General features: G+C 43.5%; 2 protein-coding genes across 7 annotated transcripts in view; one reads left to right on the top strand and one right to left on the bottom strand.

Moving 5' to 3' along the window:
• Tp53bp1 (tumor protein p53 binding protein 1) overlaps positions 1-8,268 on the top strand; it is a 74,951-nt gene extending 66,683 nt beyond the window's left edge. For all 3 annotated transcript variants that reach the window (XM_059261232.1, XM_059261233.1, XM_059261231.1), the window contains 7 exons: positions 2,109-2,300; positions 2,673-2,888; positions 4,366-4,581; positions 6,163-6,257; positions 6,738-6,937; positions 7,413-7,558; positions 7,913-8,268. In XM_059261232.1, coding sequence (XP_059117215.1) covers positions 2,109-2,300; positions 2,673-2,888; positions 4,366-4,581; positions 6,163-6,257; positions 6,738-6,937; positions 7,413-7,558; positions 7,913-8,100 — 1,253 coding nt within the window. In that variant the 3' untranslated portion in view covers positions 8,101-8,268. The remainder of the gene's footprint in view (positions 1-2,108; positions 2,301-2,672; positions 2,889-4,365; positions 4,582-6,162; positions 6,258-6,737; positions 6,938-7,412; positions 7,559-7,912) is intronic.
• Positions 1-20,318, bottom strand: part of Tubgcp4 (tubulin gamma complex component 4) — a 59,212-nt gene that overhangs the window by 7,497 nt on the left and 31,397 nt on the right. For 2 of the 4 annotated variants that reach the window (XM_059261240.1, XM_059261238.1), the window contains exons 11-18: positions 19,856-19,961; positions 18,395-18,502; positions 17,927-18,068; positions 14,403-14,580; positions 12,864-12,998; positions 11,372-11,488; positions 10,660-10,799; positions 9,710-10,046 (exon numbers count right to left, since the gene is read on the bottom strand). In XM_059261240.1, coding sequence (XP_059117223.1) covers positions 10,034-10,046; positions 10,660-10,799; positions 11,372-11,488; positions 12,864-12,998; positions 14,403-14,580; positions 17,927-18,068; positions 18,395-18,502; positions 19,856-19,961 — 939 coding nt within the window. In that variant the 3' untranslated portion in view covers positions 9,710-10,033. Of the gene's footprint in view, positions 1-9,709; positions 10,047-10,659; positions 10,800-11,371; positions 11,489-12,863; positions 12,999-14,402; positions 14,581-17,926; positions 18,069-18,394; positions 18,503-19,855; positions 19,962-20,318 lie in introns of those variants that run through there. The other 2 variants (XR_009378874.1, XM_059261239.1) reach the window with 2 other exon arrangements.

Genomic DNA, 20,318 nt, shown 5'->3' with positions numbered 1-20,318 from the left:
CTGTAATATTCAAAATTAGTCTGATACGTTTGTCAGAACCAAGAAGCCAGTCTTGATTCCCTTACTGTTAACTCCCAACTTTCTTTGGATTTTGCCATCTTTTCTATAATGTCCTTTTTCTGTTTCAGGATCCAGTCGAGGATACCACATTACATTTAGTCATCATGTTTCGTTTGGTCTCCTCTGGTTTGTGGCAATTTCTGTCTTTTGTTTTTCCATGACCTTGACAGTTTTGAGGAATAATAGGTATTTTATAGAATGTCTCTCACATCAGGTCTGATGTTTTCTTATTAGATTGGAGTTATGGTTTTGTTTTTACTTCCCTGTAAAGAATGTCATAGAGGTGAAATGCCCTTCCTATCATCTTTGGGGCTGAGGGAGGTATGTGACATCACATTACGTCGCTGGTGATGTGAATCCTTGTCACTAGATAAGGTGGTGTTTCCCAGGTCTCTGCACTTCAACATTAGTGTTTCCCCCTCTCTGTCTGTATTCTGTCTTCTTTCACTCCCGACTTTGAGACTCACTGCCTGTATTGACACGGAGATCGTTGAACAGGAAGAATTGTTAGCTCAGCACGCTGCATGTCTGTTACTGACTGGTTTGAGGAACGATGCCCTTTTTTGTTTTTCAAGATGGTCTATGTCACTGCCTTTCTTTTTGTAGTAGCCAGTGTTGGTATTGGTGAGGGATTTTTACTTTACTATTTCATACACTAACTCTGAGAATATAGTCCCTTCTTAGCTAATTTTAAGGCTATCTATTGTGTTGACTTATTTAGAAATATCCTTTTTGAATATTGTGTTGAACATGAGTTGGGATAGAACGAGAAACCATGCTTTTCTGTTCGGATCTCCTAGGCTGTCTTGTTCAGGGATTCTCCAAGTGCTGTTTGCCCCTTGTTTCGGTGTTTGTGAAGGGAGTCACTTTCCCTTAGAACACTAGGTAACACCATCGACTGTGTGGCACAGTTCGTACATAGACTGGTAGCTCAGGGTTTGTATGTAAATTGCATCTGGTTTTCTTTTGAGTATAAAGCCAGCTTAGAGGTTCACATTTGGCCCTTTCAAGGTAGTTTATATCAGTAGTAAATGTAGATTAAAGGATAGGGATGCAGCATTCTACTTGCTGAGGCTGTCTACCAAAGTCATACCACATTGCTTCTAGTTGTAGTAGCTCTTCCTTAGTGCTGAGTCTTTTTGGCCTTGGGCTTTTGTCAGTTTTGAGATGGTCTTTCTGATTTAGTTTGGTGGTAGATTTAACTTAGGAGATGAGTAAAAGAAGTGATTCTGTGGCACAGTAGAACCAGGACCTGCTTCCTCCTCCCTGTTTTTCCATGTTAGGAAGCTAGGTTCCTTAGCCCTTTAAGACAAGCTAATTGAGAATGAAGTGCACCTTTCTGTTCACAGGAATGAAAAGCGTCGGTAGTGATGCGCCATTTTTATGTGGTGTGTGAGATACATGTTGTTTATTGGTTGATAGGGAGGAAGGAGTGTCTGTTGTTGTTGTTTTTCCATAGAATTGGAAATAGATCTTTCCTAATCGTCACATAACAGAACTAGGCCTAAGCTCAGGTCAGTGGAGTTCTAACTCAGTTTCCTTGTATGTCCCATACCGAGCTCCTCACCTAAAGGCCTTCCACAGTTGTGCATCGGCGCAGGAGCAGGGAGGACAGACAGGAGCAGGGTTTCTTTTCTCCTTTCTTGGCTCTCTCCACCCTGGCTCTGTCGCACAATAGACAGTCATGTACCAATGTTCTCTCAGAACTGTCATTTCACCTGTAATTTAGGATTACAGCTCATTCTTCAAAGTTGCTCCAAGATTGCTAAGAAACCATACCATTCACTTCAGGGGTTCCATTTGAGCTACTAACAACCCCCAAGTCCAGCATTCTCTCCGAAAACCTTGTCTAATCTCAGTGGAGTAGCTACATATGTCCCAGGTGTTGTAAACCATTTGGGATGGACAGCGAGGACTCCGTAAAGGCCTGGTTCAGTCCACTGTTGTTGCTCTGTGTGTTCTCTGCCTCAGGCCTGCTTTTGTAGAACCTTCTTGAGAGGGTGCTAAGCAGCCTACAACTATGGTATCTTTTATGATGTCATCCCCAGGAGTGGTGAAAGGACATAGGAAGGAGTCTGGGGAGCTGTACTACAGCATTGAAAAAGAAGGCCAGAGGAAGTGGTACAAGCGAATGGCAGTCATCTTATCCTTGGAGCAAGGAAACAGACTAAGAGAGCAATATGGGCTTGGCCCATATGAAGCTGTCACGCCCCTCACAAAGGCAGCAGATATCAGCTTAGGTAAGACCTTCCTGGACAACTGCCTGTGGGTCCATACTTTGCTTAGAAAAGGGAGGCTAGTTTCTACAGCAGTCAGGAATGGTTGCCTGACTTGTCTTGTGGTTTATTGGATGATGGTGGTTGTCATTTTCTAGAACTACTGCTATACGCTTTTCCTTCTCAGTACCAAATGAGAAGTCTCTAGGGTTTTTCTGGTCTTCCTAGTTCTATAGGGGAGCAAACATACCTCACTCATGGCACTGACCAGAACATAAAATGTATGGCTTTAAAAAGAGGCTTCCTGATTGTGGGAGGTGGCAAAAAGCACAGTGCTATCTATGTCAGAATTGGGTCGAGACCATGGGCTCTTACCAACCTTTGGCTTATCATCAGATAATCTGGTGGAAGGAAAGCGGAAGCGGCGCAGTAACATCAGCTCTCCAGCCACCCCCACTGCCTCCAGCAGCAGCAGCACAACACCCACCCGTAAAACCACCGAGAGTCCCCGTGCTTCCACGGGAGTTCCATCAGGCAAAAGGAAACTCATCACTTCTGAAGAGGAACGGTCCCCTGCTAAGCGAGGCCGCAAGTCTGCCACCGTGAAACCTGGTAAGATGGGATTCCTGTACATGGATGTTTTTTCTGTGGTGGTCAGACTGGCATCCACAAGCCTACAGGTGATACTGGTAGAAGCTAGGTCCTTGTCCTCTGTTCAGAGCCCAGCAGTGTAGACAGGAGGGCAAGTATGGCAGTTTAAGCAGACTCAGAATGGGTGAAATTCCTCTTGTCCTTAGATCTTGTCCTCTGCCTGTGCCATCTGCTTCTTGGGACTGCTTCCACTATCTTGTGCTCAGGCTTTCTCAATTACCTGTTGAAAGGTTGTGCTGCAGCCTGAATCTCCACTCTTCCCTGCCCACCCCTTTCCAGTCACTCCTATTCAGTGTGAAGAAAATCCAGCCATTTGTTCATTGTCTGCCGTGACCTAGACCTGGCTATGTAAAGTCCTGTCACTGTTGGGTAGGGCTCTCTTAGGCTAGCACATTGATGGTATTACATGTTCCCTTGCCCTGGCACCATGAGTTGTTATCTGCTTACCTACCCAATACCACTGCTATGTATTTCAGGGTATTTAAAACCAGGAATACCTAACTAACCTTTATTAAATATTTACTGGGTGAGGCATGGGGCCCAAGTGTTTTATTCATATTCCCTCATATATAATTCCTTAAAGCATATGTGCTAGAATTAATTTTCCATATTTTTGAGGAATCTAAGAAAAGTTAGGTAACTTTTTCAATGTGACAGAATAAGCCAGGTCTCAAACTTGGGCAGGCTTGACCCTGAGTCCAGTGTCATACACATAGCACCCCTGCCTCTGAGACTGTTCTTGATGTTGGTTTTATTTCAGGGAGGCATGCATGACCTGCTGTCATCTTAGCCTCCTAATGAACGCAATTCGGCTTCTTCAGTAGGTATCCATTTCCGTCTGGAGGACTTCCTGGGGCACGTCTTAGCATGGGTGTTCTGGAACGGTGGCTCACTTCCCTTCCCAGGTGTTGGGGAAGGGTATTTTGCTGTGGCTGCACCTCCATGTAAAGATACTTTGTCACTCAGTACTCACTGCACTCTTCTGGTGACAGTTCAAGATACAGTGGGACAGTTCTTGACAGCAATGAAGTTTTGTTTGGTTCTGTTTGTCCTGTAAAGGTTACTTCAAACGTCACCTAATCTGGGGAAGTCAGAGACCTGGGCGGTGAAGGGGGGGGGCGGGGGGGGGGGAAGACTTCTAATTACTATACTTTGCTGTTCTGGAACCACCTCTGATTTCAGGTGGCCTTAGAAGTATTTGATGTTACAGAAATAGTACCAGTTGATTTCCATATGTGAAAACAGCAGACTGCCCACTGTAATGGTCATGTTAGATTTAAATGTCAGTTTGTCTTCATTGTAAATCTGGTCCTAGGTTGTTGGCCATTTAGAATGACTGGCTTTGGGTCATATCTATCAAGTCATCCTTGGTGCTGGGCCTTTGTCCAGGCAGTGGTCTGTGTGTATCATTTTAGTAACTGTGCTTTATCCTTCCTAGGTACAGTGGGGGCAGGAGAATTTGTGAGTCCCTGTGAGAGTACAGACAACACAGGTGAACCTTCTGTCCTGGAAGAGCCAAGAGGGCCTTTGCCCCTCAACAAGACCTTATTTCTGGGCTATGCCTTTCTCCTCACCATGGCCACAACCAGTGACAAGCTGGCCAGCCGCTCTAAACTGCTAGATGGGCCTACAGGAAGCAGTGAAGAAGAGGAGGGTAAGTTCCCAGGGGCTTTGATCCATGCACTGTCTTTCCAGTTCCCTTGTGAGGCAGTGGTTCTTTTGTTAAGGCAGGGCAGTGGGCCAGTGTTAACTGTGATTCTGGTCCAGTAAGTAAAATTAACTTGTATCCTACTTCTGGTTTGTAGATTTTCACAAAATTCTCAGTCAGTGGTTCTCAAGATGGTCTTGGTAAGCAGCTGGGAGATTGATTTTGTTAATTTACATACTACATAGATACAACTACACACGTATATATCTATATAGAGTTATACATGGGTGTGTATGTATGTGTGCATGTATGGAAATCATAGGATAACTTGGAGGAGTCAGTTCTCTTTCCCCCTACCTTAAGGAGTCCCAGGGATCAAAATCAAGTCTCCAGGTTTGGTGGTGCCTTTGCTTGCTGGCCTAGGGAGAGTTTCATTCTTCATACATAAAATGAATGATAAAAACCTATCAAGGTTAAATTGCTTTTTTTTTTTTTCAACAATAATGGCAGACTTGGGATTAGAACACAGTGCTGGGTTTACATTCCTATTACTGTACAGACCAACCAGGTTTCTGATGCTTTGCCACTTTTCCCATTTATGCTCTATCGTCTACTTAACAAAACTCACATAGAGGATGAGTTTTATTTTGAGTAGAAGAAAGGGATTGTGGTGTCCCCAGTTCCCTAGGATAGATGGGGAAAAATTAGCTTCTAGGCTCTTCCAATTCTTGGACCTCTCATTAACCTTAAAATAAGTTCTTATGCCACATTTATGTGGCATCTATTACCCTGTGTCAGGTAGGGTAAAATGTATTTCAGAGGTCTGACAAATCTGTGGTATAGAAGACAATGTGGAGATGAAATGAGTGAGTGACAGTAGTCTCCAGATGTCTGTCCAAGCTAAGAACTAGATAGAATGTGGTTTTATAAGTTAAGAGTCTTGCAAGAAGGAGTCAAAATGAGGGAATATGTTTGTGATAAAATGAGACAGCTGAAGATGTGTGATAACTCTAGTTATTCCTAACTACTCACCAGTTACAGCCTCAGGAACATATGTACCGGGCCTGGGAAGAGTGATCAGGGAGCTACATTTAAGATTGATATGGTCTAGAAGCTTCATACTTAGACTCTGAGTAGATGCTCTGGTGATGGGCAGCTGTGCTCTGAGATGTGGTACATGTGGAGGAAACAGCATTCAGATAGGTACCGTGGAGGAGAAAGTATGCAAGCAGTGACCGCGTCCCTTGAGGACGCCCTGCAACTGTCTGCCACCGTGTTCAAGACGGGGTGCAGCCTTCTTTGTGCTTTCCCAGAGGTGCTCTCACAACCTAGCCCTCGAAACCAGACTTCACAAGGCAGTTCCAGATAGCTCAGAAAGCTGACTGTGAATAATGGGAGATGTAGTCTGTTCAGTTCCTCAAATAAATTCATAAATCTGTGTGCCTGTCTACGCCCTAATAGATAGCTGCAGAAAAGGAAAAGCAGTTACAAACAGGCATTAAAGTAGCACCTAGGAAACCATTATTAAAATTATATTATTGTTAAAGATAATAATCATGGTTATTCCTTTTATATCTATTTCTGCAGAGTTTTTAGAAATTCCTCCTTTCAACAAGCAGTATACAGAATGCCAGCTTCGAGCAGGAGCTGGGTATATCCTTGAAGACTTCAATGAAGCCCAGGTGAGGAATTTCTTTTATGGCTACCCACTTTCTGTATTGAGAAAAGGCCCAAGAGGGGTTTGGGAGGTTGGCTGAATCCCAGGGTATTGTGCCACCTCAGTGTATCATTTTTGTTGTCGACAAGAAAGAGAAGCTAGAACCTGGGGTTAGACGGGTATGGCTCTTTGAGAGAGCAACAGATTGAACTTTTATTTAATAGAAAGCCTATTGGTGTTGCTGATTCCCTAGCTTGGAAGGTTGGGTACCTGGTGTGGTTGACCCTTAAGATTTAGGCCTTCCAAAAGCTGTAGGTGAGATAGGGAAAATGTCTCAAAGCATTTTGGGCTTCTCAGTGAGCAACACAGCCTTAGGTACAAAAACCAGATTAGATGGTATTTTTGGAACAAACTGGAAGTCTTCATACCTGCTCTTGAGGACTTACAAGGTGTAAGGGTTCCCTAGACACCACCAGGCCTATCAGCTGGTCTCCCTTCCTTCTAGTGTAATACCGCCTACCAGTGTCTCCTAATTGCGGATCAGCACTGTCGAACCCGGAAGTACTTCCTGTGCCTTGCCAGTGGAATTCCTTGTGTGTCACACGTTTGGGTCCATGACAGTTGCCATGCCAACCAGCTTCAAAACTACCGTAACTATCTGCTGCCTGCTGGGTACAGCCTTGAGGAGCAAAGAATTCTGGATTGGTGAGTGTTGGGGAGCCCATCTAGAGCTGAGAAGATAGGAAGACTAGCTTTTGGGAGGAAAGTCTCGTTGGGAAAACAAAGTGTTGCTAGAAACTGGAATGTCTGTAGACTAAGAATTTGAAATGATATCCGTAGTCAAGTACTTTTTGGCTGGGAACCTTCTGAAGATGTGGGAAGATTAGAGTCAGTCTCCCCTATTAGGGGAAGCACTGAAATGAGGAGGAAGTTTCAATCATTAAACTTAATAAGAGGGGAAGGGACTCAGGGGCATAACTTGGTTTATTGGCAAAGACTGGGATCCCAGAGTGCATTCCCCATCAGAAGAGAGGCAGGGCTTGTTCCCATACATGGCCTCGTTAGGAAAGCATTCAGATGTGCAGGAGGAGTTCCTCTGCAGATGAGCTAATTGTTAGATATGGCAGGTCACACTAATTCTTTCCAGTTCCCAAACACTGTGTCTCCAACTCCTCCATAGGCAACCCCGTGAAAACCCTTTCCAGAATCTGAAGGTCCTCTTGGTGTCAGATCAACAGCAGAACTTCCTCGAGCTCTGGTCGGAGATCCTCATGACTGGAGGGGCAGCCTCCGTGAAGCAGCACCATTCAAGTGCCCATAACAAAGGTACCTGGAGAGGGTGTGTTCACTGTCATCCAGGGGTGTCCTTAGACTCAGGGCTGTTAGCCTGTGTGTTCAAGTCTCAGGCCTTATTTTTAAGAGGTGTCCCACCTTCAGAAAGGATGGGTTGCTGTAAGGGAAGGACAAAGCTGTCCCTGCTTCTGTAGTCTCCAGTGGCATTTCTATTCAGTAGTTCTTGACACCTTTTACTTTGGGTTGTGAACATACAGTATCTGTAAGAGGGCTTTGAAATAGGGCTTTGCTCGGCAGAGCAGGGGATACTGGCTAGAAGGCACAGCTGTTTTTACTAAGAGCTAAACTGAGTGTTCTCTCCTCGCTCACTCCCCCTACTTCTTGCAGACATTGCTTTAGGGGTATTTGATGTGGTGGTGACAGACCCCTCATGCCCAGCCTCGGTGCTCAAGTGTGCTGAAGCCTTGCAGCTGCCTGTGGTATCACAAGAGTGGGTGATCCAGTGCCTCATTGTTGGGGAGAGAATTGGATTCAAGCAGCATCCAGAATACAAACATGATTATGTTTCTCACTAAAGATACCTGGTCTTACTGGTTTCATCCCTGCTATTGTGGAGATTGTGTTTTAATCAGGTTTTAAGTGTGTCTTGTGTGTAACTGTATTCTTTGCATGGATCTTGTACATAGTTTTATTTGCTGGACTTTTATGATAAAATAAATGTTGACTCTCTTTGGTTGTAGTAACTGAGATTTCTTCATCTGTTTCTTTGAGCTTAAGCTCAGAACGTGGTAACAGGATCTTCTCTGAAGCTTTCCAGCAGGCTTGTCACTTTAGCAGTATACCAAACAAAGGATAAAAACGTAGCAATGACATTTATTCTGTGGCACCACTGTCAATATCAAAAGGTTATCCCAGGCTGTCATTATGCTTCTAAAAACTCAACGTAAAGTACGTGAGGGCCTAGATAAACAGCAGTGCCAAAGTTGAACGGGATTGGGGACAGCTCTGGGTGTCAAGACCATCAAGACCTGAGCTTATTAACAGCTGATTTGTGGTACTCAGAGCTGAATGGGAAAATGACCAATTGGTATGAATGGACGGTGACTGACTATAAACTTGATAGGACAATTTTCTGTAAAATATAAGTGTTAACTGTCACAACTGCTGGAAGCTATTCCTTCCTCGAATTCAACATCATCCCCATTAACAAACAGCCTCTCATTCTCTCAATAAAGGCTACTAGTCTTTACCTTTTCTATAAAGAGCCAAACAGTAAATACTTTGTGGCCATTTAGTCTGTCACAATTTCTTGTCTTTTGCTGTCCATGAGATGAAAGCAATCATAGACATTAGGTAAATGAGTATGTGTGGCTGTTTGAACAATACTTTATTTATGAAAACAAGCAGTAGGCCAATATCTGCCACGCTTTGCTCCTAGAGGTAACAATGGAAGGGATCCTCTGTAATTGACAAGTACAGGCTTTCATAGTGGGTGGCAGAATATGTAGATGAAGAGAACATTCAGTGACTACAAACTGAGGCCCGAACACCTCATTCTTGTCCACCTTGGAGGGAAGGTATGTTAATGGAGTATTTCCTTTGTTTACACTGCTGTGAACATTAGTGACTACACTCTCAGCATAACCTTAACTCGCCGTGGTCTGTCTAAGGTGGGAAACTAAGTTTGTAGTTTTCAGTATCTAAAATCTGAACAATCTGACCTCTATCCTCTTTAGCTAGAACTGCTCCTCTATCAGTCTGAAAGAATTAGATCCTACTGGCTGAATTGAGATCAGGCTGAGTATCCTTAAAGGAAGGGGGCTCTCAAATCTTAAATTTCTGAAGAATAAAGATAATCTGTGTAGTTATAAATTACATGGTACAGAGGAGGGAAAGCCCACAGCCTGTCTTAGGTCTTTTTTTTTTTTTTAATTGGCTTTTCGAGACAGGGTTTCTCTGTGTAGCCTTGGCTGTCCTGGAACTCACTGTGTAGACTAAGCTGGGTACAAACTCACAGAGACCTACCTGCCTGCCTTTGCCTTCAGTGCTGGGATTAAAGGTGTGCACCACCACCGACTGGCTCTTAAGTCTTTTCTAATTTGGTGGTAACATCTAGATGTTGACCTGTTCATAAGCATGATTCCTCTCTTAACATATGAACCAAACCTAACCATATTTTATTGATACCAATTGTTTTCTGTGGTATCTTCCAGAGTCCATAGGGACATAGTAAATGCTCAATACACCACTGTTGCACAATTGAACCCACCCAACAGATGTCTTAGTGTAAAGGATCAAAGCCTTTGAGTGGAGAGCGGAGAGAGAGCTGGCCCCAGCCAGTTTCCCTACAGGAATGGTAGGAAGGATTTATACCTCTGGACTGCTTCTAGAAGAAAAGGTAGCATCCTTTCCTTTTACCAGTCTGCAGGCATCTGACAGATGACTGGGGAGGTTTGCTATAGACATCAGAACGTGGTAGGACTTTCAGTTCATTTTATGAACCAGTTTTCACATCCCAAAACTATAAAGAGGAAGACAAAGTTTCATTAAATGTCATGCTTTCCCAAGAAGCTTAGCCATCTGAGATACAGCTGATATTACCTTGATACTCAAAGATGTTTGGCTTCTGCTAAAACTAGTTAGAAAGAAACATGTTTGTGGACATCTTAGGAAGAAGGGCAATGAAATGCTTTTCCAGTTGGTAATGACACAGACCTCTGAGAAGCCAACTACCACTGGATCTCATTATTAGATGTAAAGAAGTTTAGAAGAGGCAATGCCCACTCTCATTGAGAAACAGCAGTGGCCAGTGAAGCATGGCACACAGCTGCACTGCTGGACATGTCAGAGCAGGCTCTGCAAGCCACACTGCCCCCTAGAATACAAGGTACAGAACCCTGCATAGAACTCGTCCTCAGATGTTATTAGTACTTCATCATGCTGATTATTTTTCCAGAACATAGTCTCCAGTAAAATTATGAAACATGATTACACCCTCCCTCCTTCCCATATCTTTGAGCCTTGCTTATAAAATGAGGACATTTGTGGATGAAGGCTAAAGTTCCATTTTGGACTTCTACAACTCATTAACCCCCTCCCCCAAATCTAATGAGCTCCCCAAGGATTATTCCTACCTGCCCAGAGTTCCACCAGCCTGGGTATAATACTTGTTATAATCTAGCCGGAGCAGTAATTGAGCCAAATCTGAGTTGATCTGGTGATTCCGAACGCTGGAAAGAATCTTGAACAGGAGTGAAGACTGACGACTAAAGCCCTGTTGAGAGACCCGAGCTGTCACTAACATGCAGAGTGCTAGGTGCTTGCAGTCTTTGGAAAGGCCTTGCTTAAATTTCTGCAGGACAGTCCCATTTCTGTCCGCTCCTAAAATGACTTTGACTTCTTAGTACCATGTCTGTGAAATGCATGACTTCCATGAAAGTACTTTCTCATTAGGAGGAATGTACCAGATCATTTCAGATTAATATACTCTATCACGTACTGGGACTGCAGTGAGCTTGCTTTGTTACAAGGAGATAAATATAGTCTCAGATTATAATTACAAGTGAGATGAGAGGCTGCTTCAGGGAAGGAAGTGGGATGTGAGAAAATGAGCACAAGGCCAATGCATACTTGGTGGGCTGAATAAACTATTCAGGGCTGAACTATTTCTGAACGCTGTGAGGCAGCACATTAATCATCTTCAGAATCCACTGATACCAACACTTTTATCTTTTTATCTTATCATTCGTCTGTTCTGGGATACACTTTACTGACTCAGAGCAAAGGCTGTTTGCTCTCTAGGGGTGGGGCTGGGAGTATGTATTTCCAGTGGCCAGGCAGACTCACCTTCACGAGAATGCTCAGCTGGGCAGCTCCCCGCTCATCCAGTGGACCCAGGTTCTGACTGACCAGTGAACAAAAACTGTGACAGAGATCTAGGATTTCATTCAGGCAGTGAAACACCTATCCAAAAATATAGTTGATGTTAGGAAATGAAGGAAGAAACTTGAAATCTCAAGGTTTGGGAAACAGTCTAACAGCTGACCTCCCCTGTCTGAACTCCACACAGACATCACCACCTTCAATGTTGTCTGGCCCTCCCAAGCAACATGCAGAATGAACATCCCTTCCCGGGACAGCCGTATTCTGTCCCCCTGCCAAAGCCTCCACTCTAGTTGCCATTAGCTCATCCTCCTTTATTAGTCCCACTGAGTATGCTCTTGCCTTTGAGCTATGAGCACAGTGCCCTAGGATTTCTCTTCTCCTTAGTACCAGTCCAAGCCCCATTCTGTGAAATGTTCCTTCCCCACTGCAGCCTTTAGTGAACTCCGCCTTTCTCTGCTGTTGTATCTGTGTTGTTTACTGGCCATTGTCCAGGCCACCGTGCTGTTGCTGACTTTTGTATGTACCTCTTGTTTTTCCAACTAGATTGTGAGCTCCTTAAGGGCAGAGCCATGACTTATACCTCTTTGTATCCCCAGTGCCTTGCATACAGTAAGCACTCAATAAAGACTTCAATAATAATGACCTGTTCTGGTGTTCTGCTTTTCCTTTGGGATACGCCCATGCCATGTGAGAACGGTGCTTACTACTGCAGTGTTTTTTCAATTCACAGAAACCTTTGGGGTGCTGGCTACTTAAGTCATTCTTCCTTGATTTGACAAGTAACAGTCCCAAATACCAGAGGAAAAGCTGCCTATACCGTTTATGGTTGGTGCCCTGAGCAGAACAACTTGCTCACTGCAGAGATTCAAGTATAAACACTGTATAGGGATTATTTCACTATCTCACTTTTCATCGTGGGATTGGAACCAGCTTGTGTGCTTTAAAAATTACTGGTGCCTCGACCCCAATCTACATGTTTGACTTAAGTGTCCTCTGGCCTTAGACTTTCACAGGGTCACAGATGACTCCAGTATGTAGTCAGGGTTGAGGAGAGCTTCCACAAAAGTGCTAAATGTGTGTACTTGCAGATAGACACATCCAGAGTGATAGACACTATGTACCTAGGAAAACAACTTTCAAATTATTGGTTGATCCTGGTCCAACAGATTTCCAAGAAAGTGAATTCTGTTTTTCTGTGGAATCAGGGAGATTTGTGAATTTCTATAAGTCATTTCTTCTGGGGGTTCAATACATTATCTATACCTGTTCACCACACCCTATGATACAACATTTCAGTTCCCTTTTAACGCTGCCTTTTTATTTTGCTTTGAGTTGTCAAAGATGTTAAAAATGGGATTGAACAAGGGCTTAGTAAGTTTCATATCTTGTCAATTCCAAGAGCCTTAAGGAACATATTAGAAGCAGGATAAGGAAACCGACCATGCCTACTTACAGGTTTCAGCAAAATAAAGGACTGGGCCAGCAAATTGCTTAGGAAGTGATCATGTGCCAATCGGATGCTTTCAAAGTCCCGCGTAGAATTGATCTGATGAAGAAGCTGTGAGAACTGAGACTCCAGCACATCTACCTGATAGACGGATAATTTTTTTAGCACCTGGCACATCCTGAGTGCTCTATTTTATTGTTCTTTTCATCTGTATTTGTGTGTGTGTGTGTGTGTGTGTGTGTGTGTGTGTGAATTGTTCATTTTGCAGTGTACACGTGGAAGGCAAAGGACAATTTTCCAGGGTCTGTTCCAGAGTCTCCTGTCATCAGACATGGGGCTCTAGCCTTCACCCACTGAACCACCTTACCAGTCCTCCTTTTCCTTCTAGCCACTTGAGGCTGACCAAAGACGTGCTTCAGTTGCTGAGCCTTGTGTGTGCAAGGGGAGGCTGTACCACTGAGCTACATCCCCTGCCATTTGTTTCTTTTGGCACAGGGTCTTACTGTAGCCTAGACTTCATGATTCTCCTTCCTGACGGTCCCCCAGTGTGGATGTTACAGCTGTGTATAAACAGGTCTGACTGTATAATTTCTGGTTTTGAGACAGGGTCTCATGTAGTCCAGGCTGGCCTCAAAATCACTGTATAGCCAAGGATGACCTCAAACTTCTGATCTTCTTGCTTCTAACTCTCAAGTGTTGGGATTACAGACAGGTATCACCACATCTGACATTTTCAATGTTGGGGCTCAAACCCTTCCTGTATGCTATGTAAGTACTCTACCAATTGAGCTATATTCCCAGTCATGGTCATGTAATTAAAAACAAACAAACAAAAAAAAAACAAAAAAAACAAAAAAAAACCGAGGTGTGTTTTGCTGGCATGTGTGTATGTGTACCACATGCATACCTGGTGCCCACAGAGGTCAGAAGAAGGTGTCAGATCTCTGAGACTAGAGTTACTGGATTATTGTTACTGATGGCTGTGAGCCACCATGTGAGTGTTAAGAACCAAACCTGGGTCCTCCAAATGCAGTCAGCATTCTTAACTGCTAAGCCATCTTTCCAGCTCCATGGGCGTGTAGTTCTAATAGTCTCAAATGTCTTTGCAGACCACTCATGTCTCATCTCTTCCACTGACTGACCTGGTTAGCAATAGCAAGCTTGTCCAACATGTAGCCAAGGATAGGGATGGGCTACACATAGTCAAGGAGCAACACAAAATTCTAAAGTGAGATTCTTTTTTTTTTCGGGGGGGGGGCAGTGTGGTAACTGTTGCATGGGTTCTTGGGTGTGAACTTTGTAAATGATGATGCCATGCCACATTGTCAAAAGACTGGACATGCCTGAGAATTTCAGAATGTCTGACAAAGAAGTATCCTGAAGTCTAAATCCCTTTTCCCTTTAAAATGCCAAGAAACATATCTAGTGATAGAACTCCTGAATTTTCTCCAACTGCAGCATTTTACCAAATACAGAATCACAGACCCTTCTCAGTGTTTTCTAGACTCCCTTTCCCACCTCTTCCATGCATCGCTCAGAACATACCTGGAGATAGTACTGAAGATTATCTACTAAGAAGGCCATGTGATTTCTTAGGCGCCACTTGACTGCATCTGTCTGGTTAGATTTGAGGTGCTTACGCTGCATCTGAAGAGCCCAGCAGTGCTGCAGTTCAGCTTGGACACGGCGCACACTCAGTAAATACTTGAAAACAACATTGTACCTATAACAGAAGCCTCACTGAGATATGGACCTTACTCTAACATCCCTCCACACAACAGACACAAGGATTCCCCTCTCTTCCTCCAAAGGCAGGCAGGCTAGATGAGTGGTGAGAATAGCATATTTATGCAGTAAATTATACAGCAGAGAAAATGAAATGAATTTCAGTTATACAGCGAAATAACTAAGCCTCAGTAAGAGCCTGTCACAAGGGAATGAGGAGCATGAGAGAGGATATCCAGTGTCCTTATTGATCCTGCAGCCACTCACCTCTCATACCCCATACATATCACACAGGCATGCACATACACACATATTAAAAAATTAAACATTAAAAATATTGTATTAAGTATATATATATACATGTATGTGTATATACATATATATATATATGTGTGTATATATATATATATATATATATATATATATATTTTTTTTTTTTGGTTTTTTCGAGACAGGGTTTCTCTGTGTAGCTTTGCACCTTTCCTGGAACTCGCTTTGTAGACCAGGCTGGCCTTGAACTCACAGAGATCCACCTGGCTCTGCCTCCCGAGTACTGGGATTAAAGGCGTGCACCACCACCACCACCACCCAGCTATTGTATTAAATATTAAAAATCAAATATTTTAAAGTTTACCAAAATGTTTTTATTTTATTAAATATTAAAAACATTAATTTTTAAAGTGATACTAAATATTTAAAAACCCCACATCAAATGGGATGGTTAATGGACTGTAGGCATCTGTGAGTAGTCAAGTTTTGGAGTCTCTGGACAAGGTCTATACACCTTGTCTAGCTGGGTTGTGAGCTCTGAACCTGTTGCAGAATCTTCTCCCTGCAGCAGCCTCATCATGTATTGCTTTCGCCCAATCTGCCCAGCTTCTGTATATTCTAAAACAGAAGGCATGCTGTGAAGAACAAGGAAGCTAGAGAGGGGAGCCTGAAAAGAGATGGTCTTTTCCTCACTCCTGTAGCCACAGCAATGGTTTCCTTATCTTTTCTCCGGGTGCAGTGTGCTTCTCTCATCTCCTTCCTGGAGACATCGGGTCCCATCACGTACTGGGCAGATGTTCATCCAAAAGAACATGATTGTAATCAAAGCATCACATTGTGGTCCAGCCCCATCATTCCATCTCCCTAGCTTGGTTGTCTCCCCACAGAGGAAAGAAGATTGTTCATTTTTAGTTAAAAATGACACAAACTAGGGTCATCTGTGAAGAGGGAGCCTCGATTGAGAAAATGTTGTGGAATAGTGTTTTTGTACACCGTGAAGATTTGTCACTCCAATCGTTTTTAATAAAAAGCAGGATTTTCAGGGCAGAGAGGACGCTGGAAAGAAGGGCGGAGTCATGAGGAGTCGCCAGTTAGACGAGAAATCAGGAAAGCAACATAGGCAGAGTAAAGGTAATAAATCTACGATGCAGAAGTAAATTAATAGAAATGGGTTAATTTAAGTTATAAGAACTAGTTAGAAACAAGACTAAGCTATTGGCCGAGCTTTTATAATTAATAAGAAGTCTCCAAGTTGTGGAGCTAGCAGGAGGGACAGAAAAGTCAGCCTTCAAGAAAATATCTCCTTAAGAGTGATCTGTAGGCAAGTCTGTGGGGCATTTTCTTGATTAATGACTGATGTGGTAGGGCCCAGACCACAGTGGGTGGTGCCATCCCTGTGAGGTCTTGTGTTGTATAAAAAAGCAAGCTGAATGAGCCATGAGCAGCAATCTAGTATGTAGCACTCCTCCACGATTTCTGCTTCAGTTCCTGCCTCCAGGGTCCTGTTCTGACTTTTCTTCCTATTGCAATATATGCTACAAGCTGAAATAAAACCCTTTGCTTTTGGTCAGAGTCTTTATCACAGCAACAGAAACCTAACTAATTAATATAAGGGTCCCAAGTAAATTAACATCATCAACAACAAATCATAAAAACCAGGGGGGAAACTTCAAAGGAGTAATGCAATAGGCAAGTGCCAGAATTCAATGTGTTACCTGAGACTTCATATTTGAGAGACCACAAACTAGTCTACAAATAAAAAGCCTACAGTTGTTATTATTATTATTATTATTATTATTATTATTATTATTATTATTTGTTGATTTTTAAAAAGAGAAGTCCGGGCCAGGCATGGTGGTGTATACCTTTAATCTCAATGCCTGGGAAGCAGAGGCAAACAGATCTCTGTGAGTTTGAGGCCAGCCTGGCCTACATAGTGAGTTCAAGGCAGCCAGGGCTACATACAGAAACCCTGTCTCAATTAAAGTCTGGGGCTAGAGAGATGGCTCAATGGTTAAGAACACTTGCTGTTCTTGAAGAGACCTGGATTCAGATCCTAGCACCCATACTGGGTGCTTCACAATTGCATGCATGTGCGCAGACAGATACATAAAAAAATAAATCTTAAAAGTGTCATTTTGTGTGTAAGTGAATGAAGGTGGGCATATGCCATGGGAACCATGTGAATGCCAAACTGGACATCCCCCTACACCTTGTTTGAGACAGGGTATTTCTGCTGTTTGCCTCTGTGTATGCTAAACTGGTTAGCTTGTATGCTTACTGATATTCCTGTGTCTACCTCCTATCTCATGGTAGAAGTGCTGGGATTGCAGGCATGGACACACTCACACTTCATATGCGTTCTGGGGATTTGAACTCAGGTCCTCACCTTTACTCAGTTACTTCTCAGGCCTAGTCTGATGAGCCTAAGTGGCTACATGCCTTCCCATTCATTCAAGTCCTTACCATTCCCTATTATTTCATGGCTGTCACCTCACTTTTTTATGTGAGCTGCTTATTTGTTGTTTTTGTTTTATTTTTGGTCAAACTGACACAAGGTGGAGTAACCTAAGAAGAGGAAGCTTCAGTTAAGGAACTGCCTTAATCAGATTAGCCCAGGGGCAAATCTGTGGGGCATGTTTTTGATGGATGACTGATGTAGAAGGGCCCAGCCTACTGTGGGTGATACCACACCTGGACAGGTGGGTCTGGGATGTGTAAGAAAACTGAGGAGCAAGCCAGTAAGAAGCACTCCTCTGTGGTTTCAGCCTCTGTCCCTGAATGAATTCCTATGCTGACTTCCCTCAATGAAGAACTGCTATCTACACATATACACCAAATAAGTCCTTTCTTCCCAAGTTGCTTTTTATCATAGTCTTTTTCACAGCAACAGAAAGCAAACTAGAACCCCTACCTAGCTCCTGAAGACAGGCGAGTCTGCAACTTGTGGCTTCCTACTGTAGAAACCAGCTGGATGACTCGCTTACTTCCACCAATCTTATTCCCGTTCACTGACTTCTTCCCTTGGATATAAGGTGGTAATACTTACTTGGGAGGAACTCAGAAATACTTACTTTTCCAAGACAGCTGGGGTGAAGAGAATATGCAGTGGCCACTGTACTTTGTAGGAGAGACCCAGAGCAGCCCAGCCGGAAGCAGGGGCTTCCCTGGGAGACGTTTCCCGAGAAGGCCCTTCTCTTGGCTGGGTGGCATCTGCTATGGTGAAGAAGATCATGAAAAATAACTTGGTTAATTACAACCAGAGAGAGCAAGATGAACTGCACACATAAAATGAGACATCAGTGGTGCTAAATGGCAGCACTGAGAGGCAACAAAGGTAGAGGGGAGGAACCTTCTGTGAGGGCAATCTCAAAAACAACCTATGGACAGAGCACCTGAACCCTTCTGGAATTACATTTGTTCTTGTACAAAACTAGAGAACTAGAGAAGGTGATCCCTGAGGTCCAAAACTATAGTTTCTGTGGAGGGAGAATGATGGAAACCAGAAGATGCAGAGAAGAGGCAACTGGGAAATAACAAACCTTTGTGGTCCTTTCCATGATACTCGATTGTCAAGTGCAGCAGAGGAAGAAGGTTGTCATCATCTAGCAGCACCTTGTGTGCCGACTGTTGAAAGGCCACATTCACGTCTGCAAGAAAGAGCAAAGGACTGTAACAGTAGGGTTGGGCTAGGGCCAGGATATCTGTGGCTTCTGTCTGACCAGCATTAATTCTCCTTGTCCTTGTTAGTAACAATCCTGAGAGAATCACCCCTGCTCAGTACAGTTCCTGTACTCAGCTGGGGTGGCAACACCCTATTCTTGGGGAGGCAGCATGATCAAATGGGCCATGACAGCTGACCTTTTGGCTGTTTTGTCTATAGTCTTGATCTGATAGTAGGCCAACCCAAAAGCTCTGTTCAGACTCCGAAAGAACGTAGCTCTTTTGAGATCAGTTTTAGTAGCATATAAATCTGGAAAGAACAGCAGTTGGGGGTTGAAAGACCTTTTCACAGGGGTCACATATCAGAGATCTTGTATATCAGATTTTGACATTATGGTTCATAACAGTAGCAAAATTAGTTATGAAGTAGCAATGAAAATAATTTCATGGTTGGGTGTCACCACGACATGAGCAACTGTATTAAAGGGTCACAGCATTAGGAAAGTTGAGAACCACTGGGCTAGAGCCTGTCTTGCCGGCCAGCCAACAAGACGAAGATAATTAGGTTTTACCTAAAACTATCACCCCTGAGATAGTATGAGAATCAATAAATTCTATCCTTTTTATTTACTTGCTTAAGTGAGTCTGAACTGCTTTTCTGATATCTGTAACAAAAAAGTACAGTAGATACCTATTGTTTCATTAAACTATAAAAACAAGAGCCCTCAATTTTCCTTCCCATTTTCTTTTTCTTGACATGGACCCTTACTACATTCTCTTGTCGTGTCTGGATGGATGCAGTCATTAACTGGCCAAGGGAAGACACTTTGCTGAAGGAGGCATATCCTAATGGCTCACTTTTTCATTGTTACAGTGATAGCTTTGTGACCTGGGGAGGGCCAATTAAAATAAAGCATTTCGCTGGACTTCTTTAATTTGCTGCTAGAGACCAGGCTAGGCTGTTACTGATGTCTTGGGTAGGGGGGTTCATCAAAGGTAAGGAGAAAAGTCTTAACAGTACTGAAGACCTTTGCTTTACTTGTTCTGCGACCGTTATACCCCAAGCACGAGGGAGCTTTAGATATAACTAGGGTTTCCCAGCTTAGGTCTCTGTCATTTATAAGCCAGAAACAGGTTGTGGTGGCTAGAGCACTGGTACTTAAGAGCATTGGCTACTCTTGCAGAGGACCCAGGTTCCCTTCCACACACCCACATGGCAATTTACAAACCCTTGTGACTCAAGTTCTGGCTCTTCTGGCCTTTGTAGCCAAACATACAACACACAACAAACACCTGTAACTTGAGCAAGCTGTTTATTCTCAGGGCCACAGGACAATTACCATGCTCTGTCACTGCAGTGGGTGGTGTTTTTAACATGTGTTGAGCTGTGTCAATGAAGGCCTGGAACAGTTCTCCTCGTCCCAGAAGGTAAAAGTCTTTAATGATCTGAGGAAAGAATTTCAGTGTACAATTCAGTAAATCAGAGCCTGGAGGCCCTTACTACCCTAAGAGAATCAGACACATAGGTGCTGTGGGATGTTCTGTATGGCAAATGTGTTGCTGATTTGTCAATAAATAAAACACTGATTGGCCATTGGCTAGGCAGGAAGTGTAGGCGGGACAAGGAGGAGAATAAAGCTGGGAAGTGGAAGGCTGAGTCAGAGAGACACTGCCAGCCGCCATGATGACAAACAGCATGTGAAGATGCCGGTAAGCCACGAGCCATGTGGCAAGGTATAGATTTATAGAAATGGATTAATTTAAGCTGTAAGAACAGTTAGCAAGAAGCCTGCCACGGCCATA

This window comes from Peromyscus eremicus, chromosome 4 (genome assembly GCF_949786415.1).
Source record: "Peromyscus eremicus chromosome 4, PerEre_H2_v1, whole genome shotgun sequence".
NCBI lineage: Eukaryota > Metazoa > Chordata > Mammalia > Rodentia > Cricetidae > Peromyscus > Peromyscus eremicus.
Note: the sequence above shows the minus strand (reverse complement) of the source record. Positions and strands in the feature narration are given on the sequence as shown.